Source organism: Heterostelium album, assembly GCF_000004825.1.
Source record: "Heterostelium album PN500 unplaced genomic scaffold PPL_scaffold2, whole genome shotgun sequence".
NCBI classification, from domain to species: domain Eukaryota; phylum Evosea; class Eumycetozoa; order Acytosteliales; family Acytosteliaceae; genus Heterostelium; species Heterostelium album.
This window is the reverse complement of record NW_008805064.1, coordinates 3,167,322-3,192,244: the sequence shown is the minus strand read 5'-3', so window position 1 is coordinate 3,192,244 and position 24,923 is coordinate 3,167,322. Positions and strand designations below refer to the sequence as shown.

Here is a 24,923-nt window from a genome sequence, read left to right as displayed (position 1 = left end):
TAAACAACATTGTTCTTAAAGTTAATTTAAATTGAAATGTAATTTCGCACAGAGAATACCATCTGAACGATAATCTCTGATATCAATAAAACCAGAATGAGGACCATCCAAAGAATAATATGGAAAAACTATAGAGTAAGTTTCAGAAAACTTACCAACTACGAAACTCTCTAGATCTGGACACATTATAAGTTGTTGTATAAGAACTCGATGTTTAAATACATCATTTCTAATATTAATTGTAACCTGAGCCGTGGGTATGAATTTTTTTACTTTTAAAAACTATTAGTTTTGAACATAATAAAAAATAGTATTTTACTTACCAATATCACCAATAACAGTAATATTCCATTCTTTTTAACTTTTTGTGGAATAGATCGTTCAAATCTAATATCTTCCAGCTTCAAAATATAGGCATCCTAAACAGTGTTTTTAAAAGTAATTGGTTACATTGGATTGTTGATCCTCTGATGTCTCAGTTTCAAAACCATATATTTCAATTGGTGCAAATTCTATTTTTGGAATAGCTTCCTCTCGAGACACTTACTCCATCTATTAGATAAAAAGTATCAAATTTAAAAATTAATAAATTAGAAATTGATAAATTAATAAAATTATTCCATTCAAGCAAACCTGATATGTAGAAAATTCAAAATACTAGTATCTCAAAAAAGTAGTTATCTTTTTTTTCAACTATTAAAATTTATTAACTTTGGTTTTTAATAAATTATTTCTATGATAACATGTTATTGATCGACAGATTGTGTCTTAATCATCTATTAAACACAAAAACTTTGACTGTCCGGTTCACCTGAATTTTCAAAATACTAAACATGATATGAATAGTAACATCATTATTCTACCAATATTATACAGATAGGCTAGCAAATTGTGTCATTAACAATCAATTGATAACTTTTTTCAGAGTATTGTTAATTAATTAATCTAATTCATTTGTGATCAGTTTTAAATAAAATAAACATTTGAATAAATGATACATAATATATATGAGAGTTGGGATAAAAATAAAAGAAATTTGATATTAAATTCTTCATTAGTATGTCAACTTAATGAACCTTTGTGTTTATTTTCGTATTCTTCCGAATTGATTTATAAATATATCGCACAAATTGTTTATTATGTAAATGATTTATGTTTGTTTACTTGATTGTTATCATATTGTTTGTTTTGTTTTGTTTTGCTTTATTTTGTTTTGTTATTTATTCTTATTATTATGGTTATTTTTATTTAAAACTACCTTGTAAATATGATAATAACAAGAAAACTGTATTGTATTAAATGATAAGAAGTTAGATGAATTAATAAAGCTATTTAATTGATTGTGATTGATATCATTTTTTGAGAACTTACCTTTATCTAATAGTGTTACAGCATTATAAATGGCAGGTTGATATATGGATGGATCTTTATTCTTTTTACAAATACAAACTAAATGAGCAGGTCCAACTTTAGATATAAACACTCTCTGTGTAATCATATCCAATATAATCTCTCTTGTCCTATCACCTTTTGATAATACTAAAACATAAAATACATTATTATTAATAAAAGATAAATTTTAACAAACAATCAATCTACACTTGTCACTTACAAATATCATTTGAAAACGATAACATTGCTTGAAGATTTGCAACGACACCCAATTGATCTTCTGTGCCTGTTGTCACTGCTGTTCCATCACCGTATACAACAATTGCATTCTGAATACCTCTATTTGTTTTCACTATATATATACATACATTAGAGGTTGTTAATAACAAGAATGTTTTTAATAGATTGTTTTAGATGTAACATACAAATCTGTAATATCGATCTAGCTGAATTTGCAATTGAATCATAGATCTTATTCGAGAAACCATTGAACTTTGATGTATTATGTAGTGAATGTGAGAAGTCAGTATCACCGTACATCTCTAGAAATCCTCTTAACAATTGATTTGCAATTAACTTTCCAAACTCTGCTCCCTACATTTACCGAACAACAATGATGATTAGCATAAACTAAAATCTATATATTCAAAGTGTATATATAAAAGTGAATGAAACACCTACATCACCGACGTCATGGAATAAACAACATTTTACAAGACTCTTTTCATCATAAACAACGGTTATAGATGCTATAGAAACCAATCAATAAATAAAATGATTCAATATTAGTTAGTTTCTATTATTTTACAAACTATGATTATTATTATTATTACTATTAAAAGTAAAGAGTATACTTACATTGACCAAACTCTATATATGATACAAACATACCGGTACTCTGTTTAGAGAACTCTTGAACTGTAGTTAAAAGTGATGAAAACATATTGGCCTTATTTATTATGTTAATAACATGTATATCAATAATGCATTACAAGCATAACTATATATATTTACTTTGCCTGCCATCGCTGGAATTGCAACCCATATCTTTTCAAATAGTAGAGTACCATTACCAGTTATAATGATAACACTTCTTAACATTTTGATATCAAAATCTATATCTTTTATTTATCCTATTAAACTGAATAACTAAATAATAATAATAATAATAATACAAAGTATATCTACATTAACAAACTAATTTAAATACAAATAAAAACAATGAGGTTAAACAAAAAAGTTTAAAAAATGATCTGTTTTTTTTTTTTAAAAAAATTAGTTTGAGACTTAAAGATAGGAATAAAAAACAAACTATCTGCATTCAACAGAGTGAGTGTCACATAATGAATAGTAAGCGATCATATAATTTATATGCTGCTATTACTCCATCTCTTGAACCTTTATTAAAGAAAGAGTTATTAAATTTATTATTAAAAAAGAATAATATTATTAATAGTACGAGTATCAATACAAATACAGATTTAAAAGATAATAAGAATAATAATAATAATAATAATAAGAATAGTAAAAATAATAATAATAGTAATAATAATAATAATGTAGAATTAAATATTGATATAAAGTTAGATAAAGGTGGTGTTGAATGTAGTGGATTATCACCTGAACAATTGTGGACGATTGCACATCATTCTCGTCTGTCTGAATCGCTTCGTGTTCGGCTGGGACAACCATTTCGTTCTGTAAATTTCAATATGTTGAAGAGCTCACTCAAGGATCTGCCATGGGGAAACTTCTATCGTGTCACTGAGCACACACTTCCAGAGTGCTCCGTTAGTTGTTCACATTCTGCACTCTACCACAGTAACGCAGTAAAAGATAGAATATTAGATCATTTTCAAAAGAATGTTATTTTTACAAAGAAACCAATTTTAGTTAATAATAATGGGGATAATAGTAATAATAATAATAATAATAATATTAGTAGTAGTAGTAATCATTCAAAAATATATGTTAGATTGATAGATGATATGATGCAAGTTAGTGTGGATGTTGGCGATTCAATGCATAAAAGAACACCTAATAAACATGTTACCGATGCACCTATTCGTGAGACATTGGCTGCTGCTTTATTAATGTCTGCTGGACTGCTACCACAGAGTGATGTTAATATATGGGATCCATTCATGGGATCTGGTACGATTCTACAGGAGGCGTTGGCTATGGCAATTGGAGGTAGAGCTACACCACCAGAGAGATACTTTTCATTTCAAAGTTGGCCGCTTCACAGAGATGATAAATACAATAACTTTATTGCACGAATCAATCAAGAACAACTGCAACTTCAAAAAACATTTCAACAGACTATATCAACTCACACTTCAAACTTTAGACTATATGGATCTGATATCGATCAAAGAGCAATAGATGCAACCAAACATAATATTTATAATCAATTTAAATTCTTGGAGAATATAAATGATAGTAATAATAATAACAATTTTATACAATTATTACATGGTGATTTCAAAGTTATTGAAACAAAGATAAAAGAACAACTACAACAAGATAAGCAACAACAACAACACCAACACCAACAAAAATTAACAATTATTACAAATTTACCGTATGGCGAAAGAATAATGACAAGTAATAAGAATATAAGTGATGGATTGAAATCTACATTCATTTCTTTTGGTAAAATGATAAGAGAATCTAATATTATCAAAGATGTTTATGTATTGAACGGACATCCAAAGTTTATTGAACTTTCTGGTGTACAATGGTTATCGATTTTGAAATTTACTAATGGTGGATTACCTGTAGAATTTCTAAAAATGAAAAGATAGTTTATTTTAATTACAAATATAAAGATAAATTATCTACACCTATATCATATCGAATTTTCTTTGACCATCTTAATATTAATTTTTAAATTTTTCATATAAAAATTCTTACCTCATTATTAAAACAAATATATAATCTATTTTTTTTAATTAAAAATTAAAATTAAAATTATAAAAAAATTATACCATTATGTATAATTTGGTGGGAAACGTGGTTACTTTAATATGAAAAACGACTTCACACACCACCTGAAGTACATTTCATTTTAAAGTGTTTTTTTTTTTTAGTTATAACCAAAGATAAAGAAGATATCCTCTGTCTATCTTTTTAATTTAAATAAATTCAATTTTATTTTGCCTACATTAAAGTATTAGTCTCACTCTTTTAGGATATTTTTTTTTTTTTTTAATATAATAATAATAATTTGTTTATTTTTTTAATTTTTCGAAATTATAATATTTTAATTTAATTAATTTATTTATTTATTATTATTATTATTATTCAAATCTATATATATTTATAAACAACTTTTTGATTTTGCAAAAAGGTTGTACTTTAAAGTTTATAACAAAATTAGGAGATTTAATAATAGTAATAGTAGGGCGACTTTAAATCCAAACGGAGCGCAACGTCTGACTCTTGAGGATTTACTGAATCGTCAGGGTATACCATCATACGACGAGATGAAATCATACTTTCGCTATATCACCGACAAGGGTATTGCTAACCTTGACCACTATTCATACAGTGGCGTAGATAATTCATTCTGTGCAAAGCATTTCCTAAAGAATTGGTGGAACTTTGCACTTGAATATGTTCCATTATGGTTAGCGTATGTATTCAATATCATAGTTAATAATAACTTAATAGTAACATATTAATATTTATTTTAAATTTTAAAAAACAGACCAAATTTGGTATGTAATGTTTTTTTTTAGTAAAGATTAGATATTAGATAGATAAGATAAGATTAACTAATAATCATTGTTATAACAATGATATCTATTAGATTACATTGGTTGGATTGTTTTGCAATATTGCAATGTATTTGATTGTATACTTCCAATGTCCAGGTTTAACAGAACCAGCACCAAGATGGTGTTACTTTTTAATTGCATTCCTTATCTTTGCATATCAAACATTGGACAATCTCGATGGAAAACAAGCGAGAAGAACAAAGAGTTCATCTCCATTGGGTGAACTATTCGATCATTGTTGTGATGCACTTAGTGTTGCTGTATGTTATATTAATGAGAATTGACGAGTTAGATGTAAATATAACTTATATACTTTTTGAAATATCTACAGATGTTTGCATTGGTTATGTCAGCTACAGTAAGAGTAGGTCCGAAATGGGCATTCGTCAGTTGTATCGTTGGATTTTGGCCATTTTATTTGGCACATTGGGAAGAGTATCATGCAGGTATCTTGGTGCTTGGTGAATTCAATGGACCAACCGAAGCACAAGTACTGTTCATCATTGTCGAAATCATCACCGGAATATTCACTTCTGACATCTGGACCTTTGGTTCAGACAAGATCTCCATTGGACAGATACTCATCATTTTAGTTTCATTCGGTGGTTTATTTACCATTTATACAAAGTAACAATTAATAGTTTGTTTTTACATCATTATCAGAACAAAATTTTTATATTAACTTATTTTTCATCTAAATATATAGCTTTAGAAATACTTTTAAACTACAGAATAGAATACCATTTTATAAATGTTTGATACAATTAACACCGTTTTGTATCTTTAATATTTTAATTATAATATGGGCATCTGTAACACCACTCCTGGAAGAGAAACCACATCTCTTTATGATGACAATTGGTATCATTTTCTCATACATACAATCTAGATACATCACACAAAGAGTTTGTCATGATGATTGTAAACTTTTCTATCCAATATTAGTACCATTAGCAGTTGTAGTATTAAACTCTGTCTTTGCCAAAGGAGGGTACGTATATTTTTTAAGAAATGAATATCAGATATCTAACAATATTATTATTATTTCATATATATATATAGTGTAAATATTATAAGTGAATCAATATTGTTATGGGCATTGTTTGCATTGGCTTGTGCACAATTTATGATATTTGCTTATTTCAATACTATGCAGCTATGTGAACACCTAAAGATCAGAGTATTTGTCATCCCATATAACCCAGCTGGAGCAACAGGCGGTGAAATATCTTCATCTCTACTATCAGCAATCGAAGAAGGATCAATTGAACATAATGACGATGGTGAATTCAGAAACGATGAGAATGATAAGATTTAAAATAATATAAATATAATACAAGAACAATAATTAGTAAATTATTTATAAAATAGATAGACAATTTATTTTTTACAATTTTTAAACTCTTTATTTTATTTTATTATAAAAAAGGTTGATGAAAAAGGAAATTTACTTATTTGTTATTACTTTTTTTTTGTTTTTTTTTATTCTTTTTTTTTTTAAAATTTTATGTTTAAGAAAATATTTATATTATTATTTACATCTCTGGGTGATCACGTTTGAATTCGTCGTAGAGAGTGCCGATGGTAGCTTGATATCTGTCCTTGAGTTGTGGACGACGTGGCTTGAATGATGGTGTCAATAAACCGTTCTCCTCAGTGAAAGCCTCAGCTTCAACAAAGATGTGCTTCAATTTTTCGAAACCTTGGAGGTTGGCTTCCTTGGCGCAAGCATCGAATGAATCCATAATCTCTTTGTACAACTCCTTGGAGGCAGCCAATCCCTTTTGGTCCTTGGCGTTCATGTGTGGGTATTTCTCACCAAACATCTTCTCAACGACTTCAAAGTCTGGTACGACGACACCGACCAAGAAACTGTTCAATGAGTCACCATAGACGAATGCCTGAGAGATGAGTGGCGAACGGACATAGATTCCCTCGAGATATTCGGCAGCGACGTACTCTCCCTGTGACAACTTGAAAATGTTCTTCTTACGATCGACAATAGAGAGGGTACCGTTGGCGTTCCAACGACCAATATCACCGGTGTGGAACCATCCGTCCTTCTTCAAATCTTCGGCAGTCTTTTCTGGATCCTTGTAGTAACCGGTGAAGACGTTGTAACCACGGAGACAAACCTCACCTCTTGGGAATGGCTTGTCGGTGGAGAAGTAGTTCATCTCTGGGACATCGACCAACTTGACCTCAGTACAGGCTAAGGGTGGACCGACGTGACCAATCGATTGGTCCTCTGGATAGGCGACAGCAGCACCACCGACATTCTCAGTCAAACCATAACCTTGGACGACTGGACAACAGAAACAGGCAATCAAGAACTCTGCAATCTTTGGATCCAATGGAGCGGAACCAGACAAGATGAACTTGACACGACCACCGAGCTTCTCTTGAGTCTTGGAGAAGAGAATCTTGTCCCAAATGGGAGTGCTAGAACCTTGTCTGAGTGCAGATTGCTTTGAACTGAAACCCCAGTTGAAGAGGGTCTTTGTGAGCCATGAACCACTGTTTACGGTGAGCCAAGTCTTGTCGTGGAGCTTCTGCCAGACACGTGGAGCTCCCACCAAGAAGGTTGGCTTCAAAACGTGAATGTCGTTGAAGAGCTCTGGGATGACACCACTGTAGAATCCAATTCTGGCTTCGACGTAGCAGACCATGCATGCGACGGCTCTCTCAAAGGAGTGAGCCAATGGCAAGTACGACATGTGTACATCTTCCGATGTCAAACCGGCTGGCGAGAAGTAGGCACCGGCAACCTCTGAGACCATATTAGTATTTGTAAGAATTACACCCTTTGGATTACCAGTGGAACCAGAGGTATAGAGGATGGTACAGATATCTTCTGGACCGGATGGTGTTGCTGGAGTTGGATGAGCAGCACCCAATTGCTCCAATTGAGCAAGAGTATAGAATTGAATAGATGATTCCTTTAATTTATTCAAAACTGCTTCTGTTGGTGCATCGAATGATACAATAGTAGTCATTCCTTTAGTAGTAGTTAATTGTAACATCTAAAGAAAAAGAAAAAGAAAAAAAAGATTAGAATATGTGTATTCTTGATTCAGATTGACACTCTCTGAGAGATTAACTTAATTACCTTATCGATATTCTTGGCTTCACATAAAACCAACTTGATATCAGCATGATTAATGATGAATTCAATTGCGTTTGGACCGAGAGTGGCGTACAAAGCAACTGGAACCATACCGTGATTGACAGCACCCATATCAGAGAGAATCCATTCTGGTCTGTTGATGGAGAAGATACCGATACGATCTCCCTTTTGGATTCCCAAGTGTACGAGACCAGCACCAATGTTGACAGCTCTGTTTGATGCTTCTTTATAGGTAATCCAACCGTATGGACCACGTGTTTTATCTGGATTGACTGCACGAATACCTAAAAATTGTTTATCAGAGTTTTTGTTCTTTCTGTACAATGTTGATGATGAATGTTGTTTGATCGATGTTAATATTCTTATTCTTCCAATCTTTAATCTATTCTATAATTTGTTTGTTTTCGCTAGCAAGAAACACATACTGATAAACATCATAGAGAGTCTTAGTATTTTCATCTGGTTGGGAGATGAGATCTGGGAACTTCTTGTTTCTTCTTGCTCTGGTTTCACCTGGAGTTGTTTCACCAACTTCAATAGTTTGTGATCCACTAAGCTATATAAACAACGATAGATATAAAAATGTTAATAATGATCGTGCTTTTACTAAAATCATTTAACAACAATCGAAATACATACGAATTCCTTGTCACCCTTGATAATGCTCATATGATCTATAAAATATACATAAGTTTTTTAATGTTAATTAGATCTGCAATAGAATTTGAAAGAATAAAGCGATAATACAAACCTGCCATTTTTCTATGATTTTAATTCTATTTATAAACTTTAAAATTTGATCGGTCAACCTGTAGAATCGATGATTTTATAATACAATTCGCAGATACTTTTGATGACTTTTCTGTTTTAAAAATAAAAAAAAAGTTAATAATTTTATTTTTATAGTTTGTTTTTTTTTTGTTTTGCTTTTGAATAATTGTGAAAAATAAAAAATTAAATGGTTATTAATAATAAAAGTGAGATAAAGAGAGACTAAAAAGAAATTTGAAATAAAATGGGATTGAATTGCACTAAATTCAAATTTGTCGATTGAATTTGAACGAAATTGAAGATGTCTATCTGTTCATTAAATTTAAATGAAACCAAAATAACAATGGTGATAAAATATCGTTATACTTGAACTTAAATAGAAAAATGTGTTGTTGATTTGGGAAATCTATTTGTTTCCTATGTGTGTGGTGTGTTGTTGATTTTGTGATTTATTTTTTTGTATTTCGATTATTACAATTATTGGGGATACATTTACCTATTACAATGGGAATTGTAATGAAAAGAAAAAATATCAAATAGATTAACAAACAAACATATTATTGTAAAAATAACAACTACAATAATAATACAAAAATAAAAGTGTGTTTTTTTTTTTCTTTAAGATATATAATAGATAAATTAATTTGATTACCTCACTTTTAAATTATTATTTTTTCTTTGTACAAAAGCTTTTATTATTACTTAATATTAAATTAATTTTATATACACAATATATAAATAAATAATAAATAAATAATAATTGTTTTTCAAAAAAAAAACGTCCTAATATATAATATTATAAGGGGAAAATCAAAACAAAAAAAGGATGGTTTTTGAAAAAAATAAAATAAATTAATTATAATTTGATTTGTCTACAAAAAAATCAAAAAAGAAAAAAATAAATACTATTCAAATTGCTAAAAAATCTGTCAAATTTTTTGCAACTTAGTTGTGTGTTTTGACTTTTTTCAATTTTCTATCCGATATTTTGAAATTTGACACAATTTAATGTGGATTTTTTTTCTTTGGAATCTTTTTTTTAATTTTACAATCCCCCCACTCTCCATTTCACAGCCCTATATTTCGTCATCAAAATTGTTATACGAAATATATCATTTCAAAAATTTTCTATGGTAGCCCAATCAAATATTGGGTGTGTTTGTTGATTTCACTTTGATCAATCATCTATCTGCAAATAACTTTCAATTGCTTGTTGATTCACTCTGATCTAAAACAAATTCATGACATCTAACTCCAAGTTGATTGATTTCCTAAATATTTATCTTTAAAATTATTGACACTAGTTAATTAATTAAGGAATTCTTTTTAAAACTTTGATACCAATTATCAAAATCAATAATGATATTATTTGTTTGAATTTTCAAGTTAACTCTTTACCATTAAATAAGTTTAAATGAATAAGGAATAATATTATTTATATAAAAATGAATAAGTAATAAAAAATATAAATTATTTGTAAAAGTTGTGTTGTGACAATAGAAAGACGTCACACTTGATTTGAGATACTTTATCACAAAAAAAAAACTGAAAAGGTGGAGTCACCTAATTTTTTTTTTTTTATGATGCCACTATGATTTTTAACCAAATTAATACTATTCTTTGAATTTTTGTTTGTTTTTTTGTTTTTAGCAAAGAGAAAGAACATACAGCAATTAATTATATCTTTAATTTCATTTCACAAAACAGTAAAGGAAGCTATTTAATATAATAGCTTTGATTAGTTAAACTTTTTATATTCAAATTCAATATTTTTCATACACACAATATAATTATCTAATTTATGTCTGTAGCTTCGACAACTGTAAATAGTTTAGTAAATGTTGGTGCATCAGTTGCCACCAATGCTCTTGGAAAGACAAGAGCGATTTTCAATAATGGTAGATTTGTCAATCCTTGGTTCCATATGACAAACGGTGAAATATTTAAAAGGTAAATAAAGTTGGTTAATTTACACTCAATTTGATAATCTATAACATAAAATCTAATCTAAAATTCACACAATGATTATGATTTACATAATTAAATAAAAAATAGTGTTTTAAAATGGAAATTTACATTAAATCCAACAAAGATAGAACCATTGACAGAACATGAAAAACAACATGTACATCCAGTTTTGGAGGTGGATTTAGATAGATTGAGACAACCAGTCGATAATAGTAAATTGAGATGTACATGGATTGGACATTCTACATTTTTGATGCAATTCGCTGGTGTCAATTTCTTGACGGATCCAGTGTTTGCAGATCGTTGTTCACCATTCTCTTTCGCGGGTCCAAAGCGATATCGTGATATTCCAGTGCCACTCGCCAAACTACCGAAAGTAGATTTCATCGTCATCAGTCATAATCACTACGATCATTTGGATATCAGTGTTGTCAAGGAAATAGGAAATTCCGTACGTTGGTTCGTTCCAGTGGGTTTAAAACAATGGTTTAAAGATGCAGCGGGTGTAGACAATGTATCGGAGCTCTCGTGGTGGGAGGAAGACAGCTTCAGCGAGAGAATACAGCTGGTCGCTACACCATGCCATCACAACACCGGTAGAGGTTTACACGATCGTTTCAAAACACTCTGGTGTTCATGGTGCATCATCGATAGAACCACTGGCAAAAAGATTTATTTCGGTGGTGACACTGCTTATTGCGATGTTTTCAAAGAGATCGGTCATCACATCGATGGAATAGATTTCAGTTTATTGCCAATCGGTGCCTATGCACCGAGGGATCCTCTTAAAGAGATGCATGTGGATCCAGCTGAAGCTGTAATGATTCATCAGGATATCAGATCCAAACGTTCGATTGGTTGTCATTGGGGTACATTCATTCTATCTGACGAACCACTACTGGAACCACCCAGAAAACTTAAAGAAGCAGCAGAACTCAATGGTTTAGGTGCGGATGAATTCACAGCAATGAAGATTGGTGAAACAAGAGATTTTGCACTTTAATAGTTATCCATCCATTATAATCATCCCAATATATACTCATACTTTTTGTACAGTAAATAAAATAAATAAAAAATAATTCTAAACAAGTAGTTTAGAATTATTTTATTTATTCCAACTAAAAAATAGTATATATTCCAAAAAATTCTATATACTAAAAATAAATCAGAAGCAAATAGGTTTTAGTATTTTAAGTCTATTCCAATCTCAAATTAAAAAAAAAAATTGGTTAAAATTTATCTTTGTTATTTTTATCTAAATCATTTTATTTATTTCATAGAATGATTTTAGATAGTCAATTTATTGTTATTTGAATATTAAAATTTAATTTTTGTCAATTGTTAATTTTTTTTTTATAAAAGTTAATTTGTTTTTTTTTTTGGTTTTTGTTTTTTCTGTTTAAAATTGTAGTTGTAATTTTTCAAATAGTAATGTTATAGTTGTAATGATACTTTTTGATTGGGACTTTTCAGTTGGCAGAATCAAATGTCAATTTACATGATGATGACATTCTTGACGTAAAGAATGACTGGGTGGTCACCTCTGGCGATGTAACCGAATTTGTGGACTTGACCTGGGACCAATGATTCTTGGTAGGATGGGAGGACGAGATCACCAGTTGGGAGACGGTTGACGTTCCAGATTTGGGTTCCAAAGATTGAGTAGTCATCACCATCGATGATTACATTACGGACGGTACGGAGACCAACGTTCTTGATGACGACATCGACTTGAACCATTGGTTGACCAGTCTTGGCATCGTTCCACTTGTTGATAACGGTTTGAGACAAGGAGATACGATCATCACAGTGTTCGTTACACAAGTGATTTGGACCATCAATAAAACAAGTCCAACCCTTGTTACAAATAGATGGACCACACTCCCAGTGAGCAGTGGACAAGGCAACAGTCATGAGTACGAATAAAGCTAAGGCAATCTTCATTTTGTTTGTTTGTTTTGGTAGTAGTATTAACAGGTAGGTAATGATACTTTTGGTTTTTAGATTTCTAGTTGTTATACAATTAGTTTCTTAATTGTTTAGTTGGTTGTTTGTTGATTTGATGTTTTGAAAATTCCCAAACTCAAAGTATTTATAGTTAGTTTTCGAATTGAAAAATTATGATGTGGAAATTAAACTCTGTGTGTGACCAGACATGACTACAAAGTTCCTATTTTGGTCAGCAGACTAATTGGCAAATCCAACACACTAAATCCCATTAACCAAATCAAATCAAGCTTGAACCAACATCGATTACCACTACCACTAAACACACTACTTCCAAAATCAATCATTCTACATCACATTTAATTTTTAAACATATATATAATGTTGTTTTTTGATTATTTTTTTAAAAATTCATCAAACTCTATATTATATAATATTATTAATCATATCTTTAAAGATATTATATTAGTAGAGTATAGTAAAATCACAATTAGTTAATTACCTACCCACAAAAAAAGGGTTGCCCAAATCTTCTTGTTTTTGATTACACTGGGTTGTTGGTTGTTATTATTATTGTTGTTGGATGTTGAATTGTTGAGGTGATTGTATGATGCTACTGACTACACTTGCAATACTGATAGATATCATTTGATATTTAACCTAGCGAGGAAATTCAACCATCAAATAAAAATGCGTATTACTACTAAAAAAATAAATAATTATAACTCTTAACCATCTAACTATCAACAATACCAATACCACAAAAATTAAACACACCAAAGCAACGCAGCCAATTGAAATTATCACATTGTGATATATTTGGGTTATATTTTTTGAAAATAACTCATATATATTTTATATTTTTATTTATAATTTTCAAACAACAACAACAAACAACTAATTATACTTATTAATAATTAACTTTTTTGTTTTCACAAATAAAGATGTGGAGGTAATCAATTTTAAATAATACAATTCCACATACATTTATAATTATTATACATCCACTTGTTCGAAAAAAATATAAATTATAGAATAAATTTGAATGTATGATCGATCATATTCTAATATATCCTTCTTTATATTTATTTAAACAACTAGCACCATTCAAAAATCCATCATTAACACAACACACTTCCAATTCAAAAAGTAGATTTGAGCAATAACCAATACTATCAGATGACAAGCTTGAAATAGGTGGATATAATTTATATATAATGAATAATTCCAACATTAACTAACAAAAAAAAACATAATTACTATCTCTTGCTATCTATAATAATTTAACTATGCATATGATGTTGATATGATTGCGGTGCATGTGATTAACAAACAACAACAACCAAAGAAATTTGTATTTACAAGTTTTAAACAAATTTATTCCATCAGAGACTACAACAACTAATTATAACTAACTCTTTTATGTTTTTATCTTATCTACTTATCTATTTATCTAAACAACAGTTTGTTTGTTTTGACAGTCTAAAAGACGTTAAAAGTAAATCAATCAGGTATCATCTTTCATCTGATATCAATGTATATACATTAATGTGATTGACGTAATTAAGTAGCAATATCTGATTTAAGTAAAAAATAATAAATAAAAGTTATATTATGTACTTAACTTAATATCACACCCCATCATACAGCATACAAATAATAAATTAAAATATAATTTTATTATTTTGAGTGGTGTTGATAAAAATTAAATAATATAAATAAAACTAACACCTTATCGACAGTTTAATTGTAGAATAATGTTCAGTTGACAATTAATCACAAAACTATCGTTTTGATGTGTCATAAGCAATAACACAGTTTTTACACTGTATAATCTTTGATCAAGAGTAATTATGTAGAACAATTACTTTCTTGATAAGTTATATTTTATCTTTGAAAAGATAAAGATAGAGTTTGAAAATTAATAAAATACACTAATAATTATAATTATAATAAAAAGAATAGTTGTTTAATTAATCAAAAAAATAAAATAAAAATAATTTCAATATTTTTGCAAAAAAAAATTAAATATTTATTAGTTTGAATATTACTTTCTATTGATATGATTTAATCTCTAAAAGAATTCATTGGAAAAAGAGTTTACAAATATAATACAATAGTTATTAGTCATTGACCACCAAAAAAAGCAAATATTTGGACCATGTTGATATCATACCGGTGTAGGAAATGAGAATATGAGGTTGAAAAAAGTATCTTTGCCGACTCAATAAAAAACAAAATAAAATTTTAAAATTTTATTCTTTCACAAGAAATATCTTGATTTTTGATTTTACATTTTTTAAAAAAACATCAATCCTGGCATGATTCATCACGAAAAAACAAAAGAAAATCTAAATATCTAAAAAAACTATGATGATAGCACCTCTTCTTTTCTATAGGTCCTCTTGTTTTTTTTATTCTAATAATTTTATTTTTTTAATTTTTTTTAGATTCTATTGGACTTGAAGTTTGGGAGCAAACAAGACACCAAACTTCACACCTGACCTTATTTTGATTAATTTTACGAATAACCGAAAAAGAAAAGAAACAACTAATTTTTTTATTCTATTACTTTAAAATTTTATTTGTTTTTTTTTGTAAATTATATAAATTTTATAACATTTTTATCCCAATCTTCCAGTCACACACAATCTTCACAATCAACACTCACCAACAAGTTTACAAATTTTTTTAATCTCATAAATAAATTTGTTTGTATTTTTTTCTGTGTCCATTGCTTATACCCCTATCTCACTCATTTATATATTTATTAGATTGTGAGTAAAGTAAAATTCTCAAGTGTAGTATAATATTTTGTGTTAATACTAGATTATTATTGAATTTTTTTGTATGTCTATTTCATTGTGAACTTGACTTTTTGTTTTTTTATTTCAATTCAATTCTGTTAGACCGAAAAATAATTATTCATAGTCATTTTTTGTATATTTTAAATAATTAGTTTTATTTTTTTCAAATTTCTAAACTTTAATCCAATAAGTTTAGATTTCATTACAAATGTCAAACACTTTAACAAATAACCCATCAGCAGCATCTTCAATCGAGAAACCATTCGGATCTGTTGGAATCAAAGCTGTAGAACAAAATATAATGATGAACCAATTCCCAATGGACAGAATTTCAGGTAGTTTATTGTCATCCAGTGGAAAAACAAAGGGTACCAATACAACTCTTTCCGATAAACTCTATGCTTGGTCAACAATCAACACTGAACATCAAGAAGTATGTTTATTTTAAAATAAAATTAAAAATTAAAATTTTATTTAAAACTTACTTTTTACAAAAACATATAGCTTAGAAGAACAGCATTGGACTTATTTACTGATAAATCAGTGTTCCAACCTTCATCAACAGAAACCAAAGAGAGACAAAGAGTTATAGTTTTGAACCAACTCCAATATTTCTTATCAAAGACCTTTGGAAAAGGATTGATCAATATTTCTGATCTTAGAAATGATCCATCCAAGATTTGCGCCCTTATGGATTGCGCATCTCAATTCGATGATAACAGTATGTAGCATATTATCAATACTTTACAATCAAATTTCTTAAATTTACATTAATTCATTTAAAATAGGTTTCATGACTAAAATGGTTGTAAATAACTTTTTGTTTGGAGCTGCTGTTTTCAATTTGGGAACTGAAAAACATCATAGATTGTTACCCGATATTCAGAGTGGAAAATTGGTATGCTTATAATTTTTTGAATTCCATTTATGAATGAATATTAATTACATATTATTTTACAAATAGTTGGGATGTTTTGCAATGACAGAACTTGGACATGGATCAAATGTTAGATCATTGGAAACCACTGCTACTTATATTCCAGAGACCAATGAGTTTGTAATCCAAACACCAAAGAGAACTGCAACTAAATGGTGGATTGGAAATGCCGGACACGCTGTAATGGCTTCTGTATTCGCTAGATTGATTGTCAATGGCGAAGATCAAGAGGTTCATTGTTTCCTTGTTCCAATTCGTCAACCCAATGGTGTCGACTTGATGCCAGGTGTCAGAATCGGTGACTGTGGTCCAAAGTTTGGAATGAACGGTGTCGATAATGGATGGATCCAATTCGAGAGTGTCCGTATACCATACGACAATCTCTACGATAAATACGGTAGCATTGTCAATGGTGTCTATCAATCGCCAATCGCTAATCCATCGCGTCGTTTCGCCAATATCCTAGCACAAATGATTACCGGTCGTATTTCCATCTCGTACGGATGTGCCAGAACCCTAAAAGTTGCTCTAACCATTGCCGTTCGTTACTCCAACAAAAGAGTGCAATTCGGTGCAACTCCAACCGCACCGGAAACCCCAATCATTGAGTATCCAACTCACTACACAGTATTGATGCCAATGATTGCAACAGTCTATGCTTTCGATGCTATCAAGTCCTATCTATGCAAACGTTTCTGTGAGCGTAGCGATGAAGGAGAAATCCATGTTCTTGCATCCGGTCTCAAGGCAACTATCTCTCACTATGTCACAACCTCCATTTTAGAACTCAGAAGACTATGTGGTGGACATGGTTATTCAAGTTATTCAAGATTTAGTTCCCTCATTGCATCAAACGATGTTGCTAGAACCTTTGAAGGGTAAATAATCAAAATGATAAGAATCACACACTTTTGATATAATTACTAATCTTTTATTTTCTCTTTTTTTTAAAGTGATAATACATTGTTATATCAACAAGTAGCAAAGGATTTATTGATTCAATTCAAGAAGGAGTATTCATCCAACAAGTTCACTGGTACATTAAAGTATTTGGGTAAGAATACAAGTTTGTTGTTGAGTGAACATACCTACACTACCTACAGAAGCGACAAAGATCATCTTTTGAACCTACAATTCCTTAGATCTTGCATGGAGTACCGTTCATCGAAATTATTAATCGATTCAGCCAACACTGTTTCCAAAGCATACAAGGTATCAAAAGATGCATTCGATTCATGGAATCAATCTTGTATGTACTTGAAATATTCTTATAATCATCATATTCTATATTTATTAATTAAACATCTTAATAATAATATAATATAACAGTGGAAACATTGATTCATTTAGCAAAATCACATACTGAAATGATGATTGTTAGCAAATTCATTGACTCTGTAAAGAATGTACAGGACAAAGAAACCAGAGAGACTTTGAAGAAGCTCTGTCAACTGTATGCTTTGAAATGTATCCGTGAGGATATGGAATTCTTTAGAAACACCAATTATCTAAAGAAGAATAAGGCCAAAGCAATTAGCAAATTGATTTCATCGTTGTGCCACGATCTCTCCAAGCAATCATTGGAGTTGGTAGCTGGTTATGGTAATGAAGAGGCACTCATCGAATCTCCACTCGGTCAACTCGATGGTGATCTGTATGAGAATATCTGTGCCAAAGTAGGTCTATTCTCAAAGGATAATTATCCACAACATATTTTAGATGCTAAACTTTAGATAATAATTTGAATAAAAATAAATAAAAATATCAATTTTAAAAAGATATAATATCCACATATAGCCATGGTAAATTCCTACTTAGATAACTCGTTATTCAACAAAAAAAAAATTAAAAAGTGATGGTTTATTAAAAAAATTTCAATCAAAAAAAGAAAGATTCAAAACCATCCAATCAGGTTAGCTCAGCTGGCAGAGCGTAGGTCTCATAATCCTAAGGTCGTGAGTTCAATCCTCACACTTGATAGCTATTTTTAAAAGCAAAATCCCTCAATGCGCGCATTTTAAGCATTTTTTTTTTTTTTTTTTTTTTTTTTTTTTTTTTTTTTTTTTTTTTTTTTTTTTTTAAAAATCTTTTCTTTTTTTTTTTTACACTTTTTGGACAGCATTCAACTACAGTTATTCTAATCATCCTACTAATACTACTTAAAAAAAAATACTTCTCAACTTACAAATTAATAACAACTTGAAACAATAATATTAATTTTTTAGGCTATTTCTCTCTTCCTGCAAAAAAAAAAAAAAAAACTTTATTGTTTTATTCCAAAACTGAAGCAAATTAAAAAATTTGAGTGGTTGACCTCCAAATTTTAATTTTCCATCTGTCACTGAATGGAATTAAACAATTATTAAAACTTGAGTACTATTTCAAATAATAATTTACTATAGTAATAATACTTACAATGTGTTTTGTATTAAATTAAACTATTATTAATTTAATATATTGTTAATAAAAAGAAACAATAGATTGTTAGTTCTATTGTCAAAACAACGATCAAAATTTCATAAATTAAAATAATGTTTTAGTTTGCTTTAAAATTTTTAATTAAATTAAAGTTAAACCATTTTTTGTATGATTTCAGTTACAAAAAACAAATAGTAATAATTTTTTGGAAATATAAAAAATCATTCTTTTATTATTTATCTCTATCCACATATCTCTAATTCCCTTGAAACAATCTCCAAAATGGATATTAATTTAAAAATATATATTATCTATTATTTTTTTTTGTGTATACAAATACTGAATGAAAACCATCTATTCAAAAGAGATTGAAAATTTGCTAATAAACATAAAGAATTTAAAAAATTATTTCAAAAAATTGAAGAAATAACTATAAATAAGAAATTTTAATAGGATATTACAAAATAACAATTTTTTAAATTCCTTAATCAATTAAAATATTTCTAAATAAAAAAAAAAATGAAGATTGTATTCGCTCTTTTTGTCTTGATGACAATTGCTCTTTCAAATGCTCACTACATTTGTGGTCCAAATTTTTGTAATCCAAATTACAGTTGTGTTTTTGATGGACACAATCACGGATGTATCTACGGATGTGGTGAAATGGTCACTCTCACCCAACGTGTTGTCAATGAATGGAATGTAGACTCCCAACACTTTGTTCAAGTTCAAGTTTCAATCACCAACCATGGTCCACACAATGTCAACAATGTCATTATTGGTGCTGCTGATGGTACTTTGAATTTAAGAGATCAAACCAGTGGTTCAATCTGGAACATCCAATGTCTCAGTTCGAATGACTTCACTCTCCCATCTGCAACTCCAACCATCAATGTTGGACAAACCTTCAATTTCGGTTACATCAACAAGAATTGCATGGCAAACCTCTACATTAAGAACATACATTTGATCTAGATTATTTTATTTTAATTAGAAATAAATAAAGAATCAAACCTATTTATTTATAAAAATTAATTAAATTGCTCTTTATGTAAAAATTTTTACATAAAGAGATTCTTTAGAAGAATTATTTATTTGATATCTAGAATAAATTTAAATAATACTATCGATTTAAATATAAGATTTTATACTTCGACCAATTTTTTCTTTAATAAATCGACACCTCATATAAAAAAACAGAGATATATAAAAGTTTGAAAAAGGACTATCTTCAAGTGTTACTATGATTTGAAATCAACAATAGCAGCATGATAAACTCTGAGTAAGGTAAAGAGTAAATCATTATTTTTGTACAATCTATACATTGAAACAAGTGATAAAAATTAATTGTATCACTTTTTATTATTGTTTGTGAAATATGCTGGTGGCATAGAATGAGAGAGTGAACTACTGTGAATATAGTCATTTGTTGAGGTTGTTGTTGTTGACAATGTTGTCTGATTGCTGCTGTTGTTATCTTTAACATTGTTGTTATTGTTACTGCTATTTGATTGATCTCTATTGTAAAATGGAATGGCACCGGCTGACGATGACACTTTTGCACGTTTCTGTTTCTTTATTCTATCGAGATAGTCGACAATGTCGAATTGGTCGATACTGATTGCATATGACAAGCTTTTCTCTATCGATATCTGCTCGGGATACTTTGAATAGAGATACTTGATCACTGCCAAATGACCTCTTTGCGATGATTCGTCGAAACAACATTGAACATTCTTCGCTAGTAACGGCTCACAATTGAATTCCTCCACAAACAGCTTTACGATTTCCAACTTTCCAAGCTTCGCTGCCGTCTGAATCGCTTGCTCCCTATCGGCCAATCCAAATTGTTCGGATCTCTTCTCCATCAAGAATCTTACCACACCCAGATGTCCATTCAATATTGCACTATTCAGTGCTTTAGCAGTGCATCCTTCACTTCTATTCTCATGGAGATACTTCACCACTTCCAATCTTCCGAATTGACATGCTTGATTCATGCATTCCACCGTGTAACAATCGACGCCAAGTTGTTGCTCCGCCAGGAATTTCAATGTTTCCAGATAGCCACGAGCAGCAATCGTTGCCATATTGAATCGTACGATCGGTAGTTGTCCAGTAGCTACAGTGGTTCGATCGAATTGTGATGTCAGAAGTTTGAGGATATCGAGGTTACCCTTCTCGGCGGCATTACTTAGAGCCACCCCTGTGAAACTTTCCTTACGTTGCACCAAGAGGAATTGAATGACCGCTAGATTATTTGAGAATTTCGATGCCTCTTCTATTATATTTTTGGAGCAACCCTCTGTGCGATTGTAATGTAGGAACTCCACCACCGACAAATGTCCATTGGTAATCGCACCATTCATCGCACTCGTCGAACATCCTTCAGTGCGATTCTCATGTAAAAATCTAACTATGTGCAAATGTCCATTTGTAGCTGCACCGTTAAGTGCCATTACTGAACATCCTTCGGTGCGATTGTAGTGTAAGAATTTAACTAATTCCAGATGTCCGTTGGTAGCAGCGGAATTGAGTGCTGCAATACTACATTCGTATTTGGCACGTGTTAGATATTCAACGATTCGCAAATGTCCTTTGACAGCTGCGAAATCCACTGCATCTTTCGTGCCCCTAATAATATTGGAATCGACCAAACTAACAACGATATCGGTATGTCCTTCTAGACTGGCGCGATCTATCGCTGCAGGAGTGGCGCCTTCCGTTCTGTTGGCCAGCAAGAATCTAACCACTTCCAAATGTCCATTGATGGCGGCTTCATCGAGTGCCAACTTTGATGCTCCTTCACTTCTACTCTTCGAGAGGAAAACAACGACGTTCAAGTGTCCAGCGGATGCCGCAGCATTCAATGCTGCTTTTGTCGCTGGATATTTGTGTTTGGTGAGAAATTCAACCACTGGAAGATGACCGGCTGCTGATGCATTGTCGACGGCATCGCTCGTTCCTTTGTATCCATGTTTATAGAGATAGGTGATCAGCTCCAGTGACGGGTTGTACGAAGAGTGGTCGAATATTGGTAGCTGACGATGAAGCTCAGTGTGTTTACTGGATTTCAAGAGTTGTACGACCAGTTCCCAATCCGTACAATATTTCAGCAGTGAAACGAAACAAGTAGTTGACCATCCATATAACGATTCCTTTCTGTCCAACTTGTACTTTAGCAAGGAGAAATGTCTGTTCGATGTGATCCATTCTACATTGTAAATTTCATTATAACGTTTTCCACCTGTCTGACTGTTGATTGCTAAAGTTAAACCATTGGAGGTGCTGTTTATCAACGTTGATGAATTTCCATTGGTTGTTGTTGTTGTTGGTTCAATGGAAATCGATTCAGCTGCCAGCCAATTGGAACACCTTACAAAACCGAAAATAATTGAAAATACAAATTGATTCTTTAATATCGATTTCAAGAGCATTGTTCTTCTGTGGAACTCATCTATGGCACTCGATTCTAGTGAAGCACCATTCTTTGATCTCGGTGATGATTGTTGTTGTAGTGGATTGCCATCTGAACTTGACTTCATAAATAACCTCTTAAAAGAATTATTGATTGAATTTATATCTCTTTGATTACTCATTATCTCTTCATTTACTACTCTATTCTTCTTTTTACTACTACTATTACTACAACTACTGCTATTTCTACTCCTATTGTTATTTTCAATATTTCCAATGTCAGTTTTTTTTATTTTAAAATTATTTATAATGTTTTTTAAACTCATTTTTTTATTACCAATAAATAATAATAGTAATAGTATAATATATATATATATATATAAAGTAATTATCCAATTTTAGTTATATCCTTTTTTTTTGAATTAAAATTTTAATTTAAAATGGATAATGAATGAATGTCAGATTAATTAAATAAATTCGAAATCAAATCAATTTGTTTAAAAATATAATTAATATACTATATATTATAAATATCCATTATAATAAAAATAAATATATTATTTTTTTTTCACTAATTAATAAATTTGATTTGAAATAGCGATGTGTGATTGTTGAAAATGTGTTTATTTTTTATAATAATAGAAAAAAAAATATTTATTTTTAAACAAAAAATAATTAAATGTAATATTTTTATTTTGATTGTGATTGATTTGCTATGTTATGATTATTTTTAAATTTATAAATCATTATTAGATTCTAACCTTCCTCTACTCACCACTATCTTTTTGTTGATCAACAACACTGATTTGATCGCTACTAAATACGGGAAATCTTTAATTATAAAGAGATTAAAGTTTTTAAAAAATACTGTTTACTATGATTTAATATTTACAAACTCAGACAATCTGACTCCGTTGATTCGTTTATTGATCTATGGTTATAATTTACAAAATAATATTACAAAATAACTATAAAACAGGTTATATATTTAAAAATCTATTTTTAAAAAAAACAAAACAAAACTAATCAGACAGAACAAAAATAAACTGTGAAAAACAAAAATAAAAAAAAATCAAAAAATAAAAAAAAATTGGAATATTTTTTTTTGGACCACATAAAATATTGTTTATTTTGTTATTAGGTTATTTTTGTTTATTGTTAGTATGTAACTTTATTATTTCTTATGAGGAATAGTCAAAAATTCAGAATTTCACCTTTGATCACAAACAACACTTCGAAGGTTCATCGTCTCGGAACAATAAATAACTCTTTTTTTTTTTGCTTTGTTTGCTTCTGTTTGTCTCTTTCTACATATAATAATTTATACATCTAGTTATAATTTTTTGCTGTTTGTTGTTTGTTGTTTGTACCATTCTTTATAAAACATTAATATCTACAAACACTTAGCATATATAAAACAATTGATTATTAAGTAAAAAAAAAAATAAAGCCACATATCATCGTTGAACCAATAATAAATGGGTTTAAAGTTTTTTTTTTTTTGTGCAAATTAGAGTAAAAACAAAACACACTAACTTCTTATATCTTTGTAAATAGGATTGTATCAGATTCTAACTATATAGATTCGAAAAGACATTGATTGTTTGTTTGATCCATCCACAATCCGCGTGTTGTATTTACAAATGTGTGTAATAATATCTGTTTCTAGTTGGAATGGTTGTTTATTAGTGTGTAGTTAACGTGTTTTTGGTGGCTACAAATGGTATCGGTCCCTAAACCCTCAAAAAAAAAATGTAATGAAGCAAATTTATGAGAAAAACAGAATGTATAAAACAAAAAAAAAAACCAAAAATGGGTGGCATCCAAACAAAATAATCAAATGTTTAGCAAAAAATCATCAGCAAACATCATGATCCACGGTTTTTCATTTTAAAAAAATGGAAACCATTAATAAAATTACCATAACTTTGAGTTGTCTAAAATTACTATCGGAGAGTTAAATAAATTTCACTCTTTTAAAATTTTCATTATGAGATTGTAAATAAAAACAACTACCAAGACTTGCCCATTATTAAAATACAAGGCTATCTTCTATTTGTTTATCTTTGAATCTTCATAACCAAATATTATGTATAGTGACATATTGGGTGATAATGTTCCAAAATGTTGAGAATAGGACAATTCAAAAAAGGTGTTAAAATAATAAACACTAACTACACTTTGTATGAGTGTGAAAATGGTTATTTATGATCATGATCCTTCATCATTTACAATTCCATTTTTATTTAACCATTTTAAATGAAAAATCTAAATCACTGATTACTCTTCAATACCATATCATTCCTCCTTTTAATCTTGTAGTTGTGGGTGGTATTTAAAATTAAGAAACATTGTAA

At 29.8% G+C, this 24,923-nt stretch overlaps 11 protein-coding genes and 1 non-coding gene across 12 annotated transcripts; 7 read left to right on the top strand and 5 right to left on the bottom strand.

Annotated features, from left to right (window-relative positions):
• Window positions 1–432: 432 nt before the first annotated feature.
• Window positions 433–2,493, bottom strand: PPL_02551 (uncharacterized protein; the record flags this gene model as incomplete). The annotated part of the gene is made up of 7 exons (XM_020573533.1): window positions 433–512; window positions 1,372–1,539; window positions 1,613–1,744; window positions 1,818–1,986; window positions 2,074–2,141; window positions 2,251–2,341; window positions 2,407–2,493. The coding sequence occupies 7 exons, from the start codon at window positions 2,491–2,493 to the stop codon at window positions 433–435; spliced, it is 795 nt and encodes a 264-aa protein (XP_020436628.1).
• A 242-nt stretch (window positions 2,494–2,735) lies between these two features.
• PPL_02550 (putative RNA methylase domain-containing protein) lies at window positions 2,736–4,199 on the top strand (the record flags this gene model as incomplete). Its single annotated transcript, XM_020573532.1, has 1 exon — window positions 2,736–4,199. The coding sequence occupies one exon, from the start codon at window positions 2,736–2,738 to the stop codon at window positions 4,197–4,199; it is 1,464 nt and encodes a 487-aa protein (XP_020436627.1).
• Window positions 4,200–4,880: 681 nt separating this feature from the next.
• On the top strand, window positions 4,881–5,156 carry PPL_02549 (uncharacterized protein; the record flags this gene model as incomplete). Its single annotated transcript, XM_020573531.1, has 2 exons — window positions 4,881–5,029; window positions 5,141–5,156. The coding sequence occupies 2 exons, from the start codon at window positions 4,881–4,883 to the stop codon at window positions 5,154–5,156; spliced, it is 165 nt and encodes a 54-aa protein (XP_020436626.1).
• An 83-nt stretch (window positions 5,157–5,239) lies between these two features.
• captB (CDP-alcohol phosphatidyltransferase) lies at window positions 5,240–6,492 on the top strand (the record flags this gene model as incomplete). The annotated part of the gene is made up of 4 exons (XM_020573530.1): window positions 5,240–5,434; window positions 5,506–5,801; window positions 5,881–6,165; window positions 6,237–6,492. The coding sequence occupies 4 exons, from the start codon at window positions 5,240–5,242 to the stop codon at window positions 6,490–6,492; spliced, it is 1,032 nt and encodes a 343-aa protein (XP_020436625.1).
• A 78-nt stretch (window positions 6,493–6,570) lies between these two features.
• Window positions 6,571–9,059, bottom strand: fcsA (long-chain-fatty-acid--CoA ligase; the record flags this gene model as incomplete). The annotated part of the gene is made up of 6 exons (XM_020573529.1): window positions 6,571–6,577; window positions 6,714–8,197; window positions 8,284–8,683; window positions 8,727–8,857; window positions 8,941–8,975; window positions 9,053–9,059. 6 exons carry the CDS (start codon window positions 9,057–9,059, stop codon window positions 6,571–6,573), a joined length of 2,064 nt encoding a protein of 687 aa, XP_020436624.1.
• Window positions 9,060–10,873: 1,814 nt separating this feature from the next.
• Window positions 10,874–12,043, top strand: PPL_02546 (beta-lactamase-like domain-containing protein; the record flags this gene model as incomplete). The annotated part of the gene is made up of 2 exons (XM_020573528.1): window positions 10,874–11,022; window positions 11,128–12,043. The coding sequence occupies 2 exons, from the start codon at window positions 10,874–10,876 to the stop codon at window positions 12,041–12,043; spliced, it is 1,065 nt and encodes a 354-aa protein (XP_020436623.1).
• A 102-nt stretch (window positions 12,044–12,145) lies between these two features.
• Window positions 12,146–12,984, bottom strand: PPL_02545 (carbohydrate-binding domain-containing protein; the record flags this gene model as incomplete). Its single annotated transcript, XM_020573527.1, has 2 exons — window positions 12,146–12,158; window positions 12,539–12,984. 2 exons carry the CDS (start codon window positions 12,982–12,984, stop codon window positions 12,146–12,148), a joined length of 459 nt encoding a protein of 152 aa, XP_020436622.1.
• A 3,018-nt stretch (window positions 12,985–16,002) lies between these two features.
• Window positions 16,003–18,464, top strand: PPL_02544 (acyl-CoA oxidase; the record flags this gene model as incomplete). The annotated part of the gene is made up of 6 exons (XM_020573526.1): window positions 16,003–16,227; window positions 16,299–16,515; window positions 16,583–16,692; window positions 16,759–17,609; window positions 17,685–17,980; window positions 18,061–18,464. 6 exons carry the CDS (start codon window positions 16,003–16,005, stop codon window positions 18,462–18,464), a joined length of 2,103 nt encoding a protein of 700 aa, XP_020436621.1.
• A 174-nt stretch (window positions 18,465–18,638) lies between these two features.
• PPL_02543 lies at window positions 18,639–18,711 on the top strand. The gene has a single exon. It is a non-coding gene; the product is annotated as a tRNA-Met (tRNA).
• Window positions 18,712–19,668: 957 nt separating this feature from the next.
• On the top strand, window positions 19,669–20,124 carry PPL_02542 (carbohydrate-binding domain-containing protein; the record flags this gene model as incomplete). Its single annotated transcript, XM_020573525.1, has 1 exon — window positions 19,669–20,124. The coding sequence occupies one exon, from the start codon at window positions 19,669–19,671 to the stop codon at window positions 20,122–20,124; it is 456 nt and encodes a 151-aa protein (XP_020436620.1).
• A 377-nt stretch (window positions 20,125–20,501) lies between these two features.
• PPL_02541 (uncharacterized protein) lies at window positions 20,502–22,892 on the bottom strand (the record flags this gene model as incomplete). The annotated part of the gene is made up of 1 exon (XM_020573524.1): window positions 20,502–22,892. The coding sequence occupies one exon, from the start codon at window positions 22,890–22,892 to the stop codon at window positions 20,502–20,504; it is 2,391 nt and encodes a 796-aa protein (XP_020436619.1).
• Window positions 22,893–23,075: 183 nt separating this feature from the next.
• Window positions 23,076–24,806, bottom strand: PPL_02540 (uncharacterized protein; the record flags this gene model as incomplete). Its single annotated transcript, XM_077398153.1, has 3 exons — window positions 23,076–23,083; window positions 23,342–23,397; window positions 24,799–24,806. 3 exons carry the CDS (start codon window positions 24,804–24,806, stop codon window positions 23,076–23,078), a joined length of 72 nt encoding a protein of 23 aa, XP_077254278.1.
• Between the last annotated feature and the right edge of the window lie 117 nt (window positions 24,807–24,923).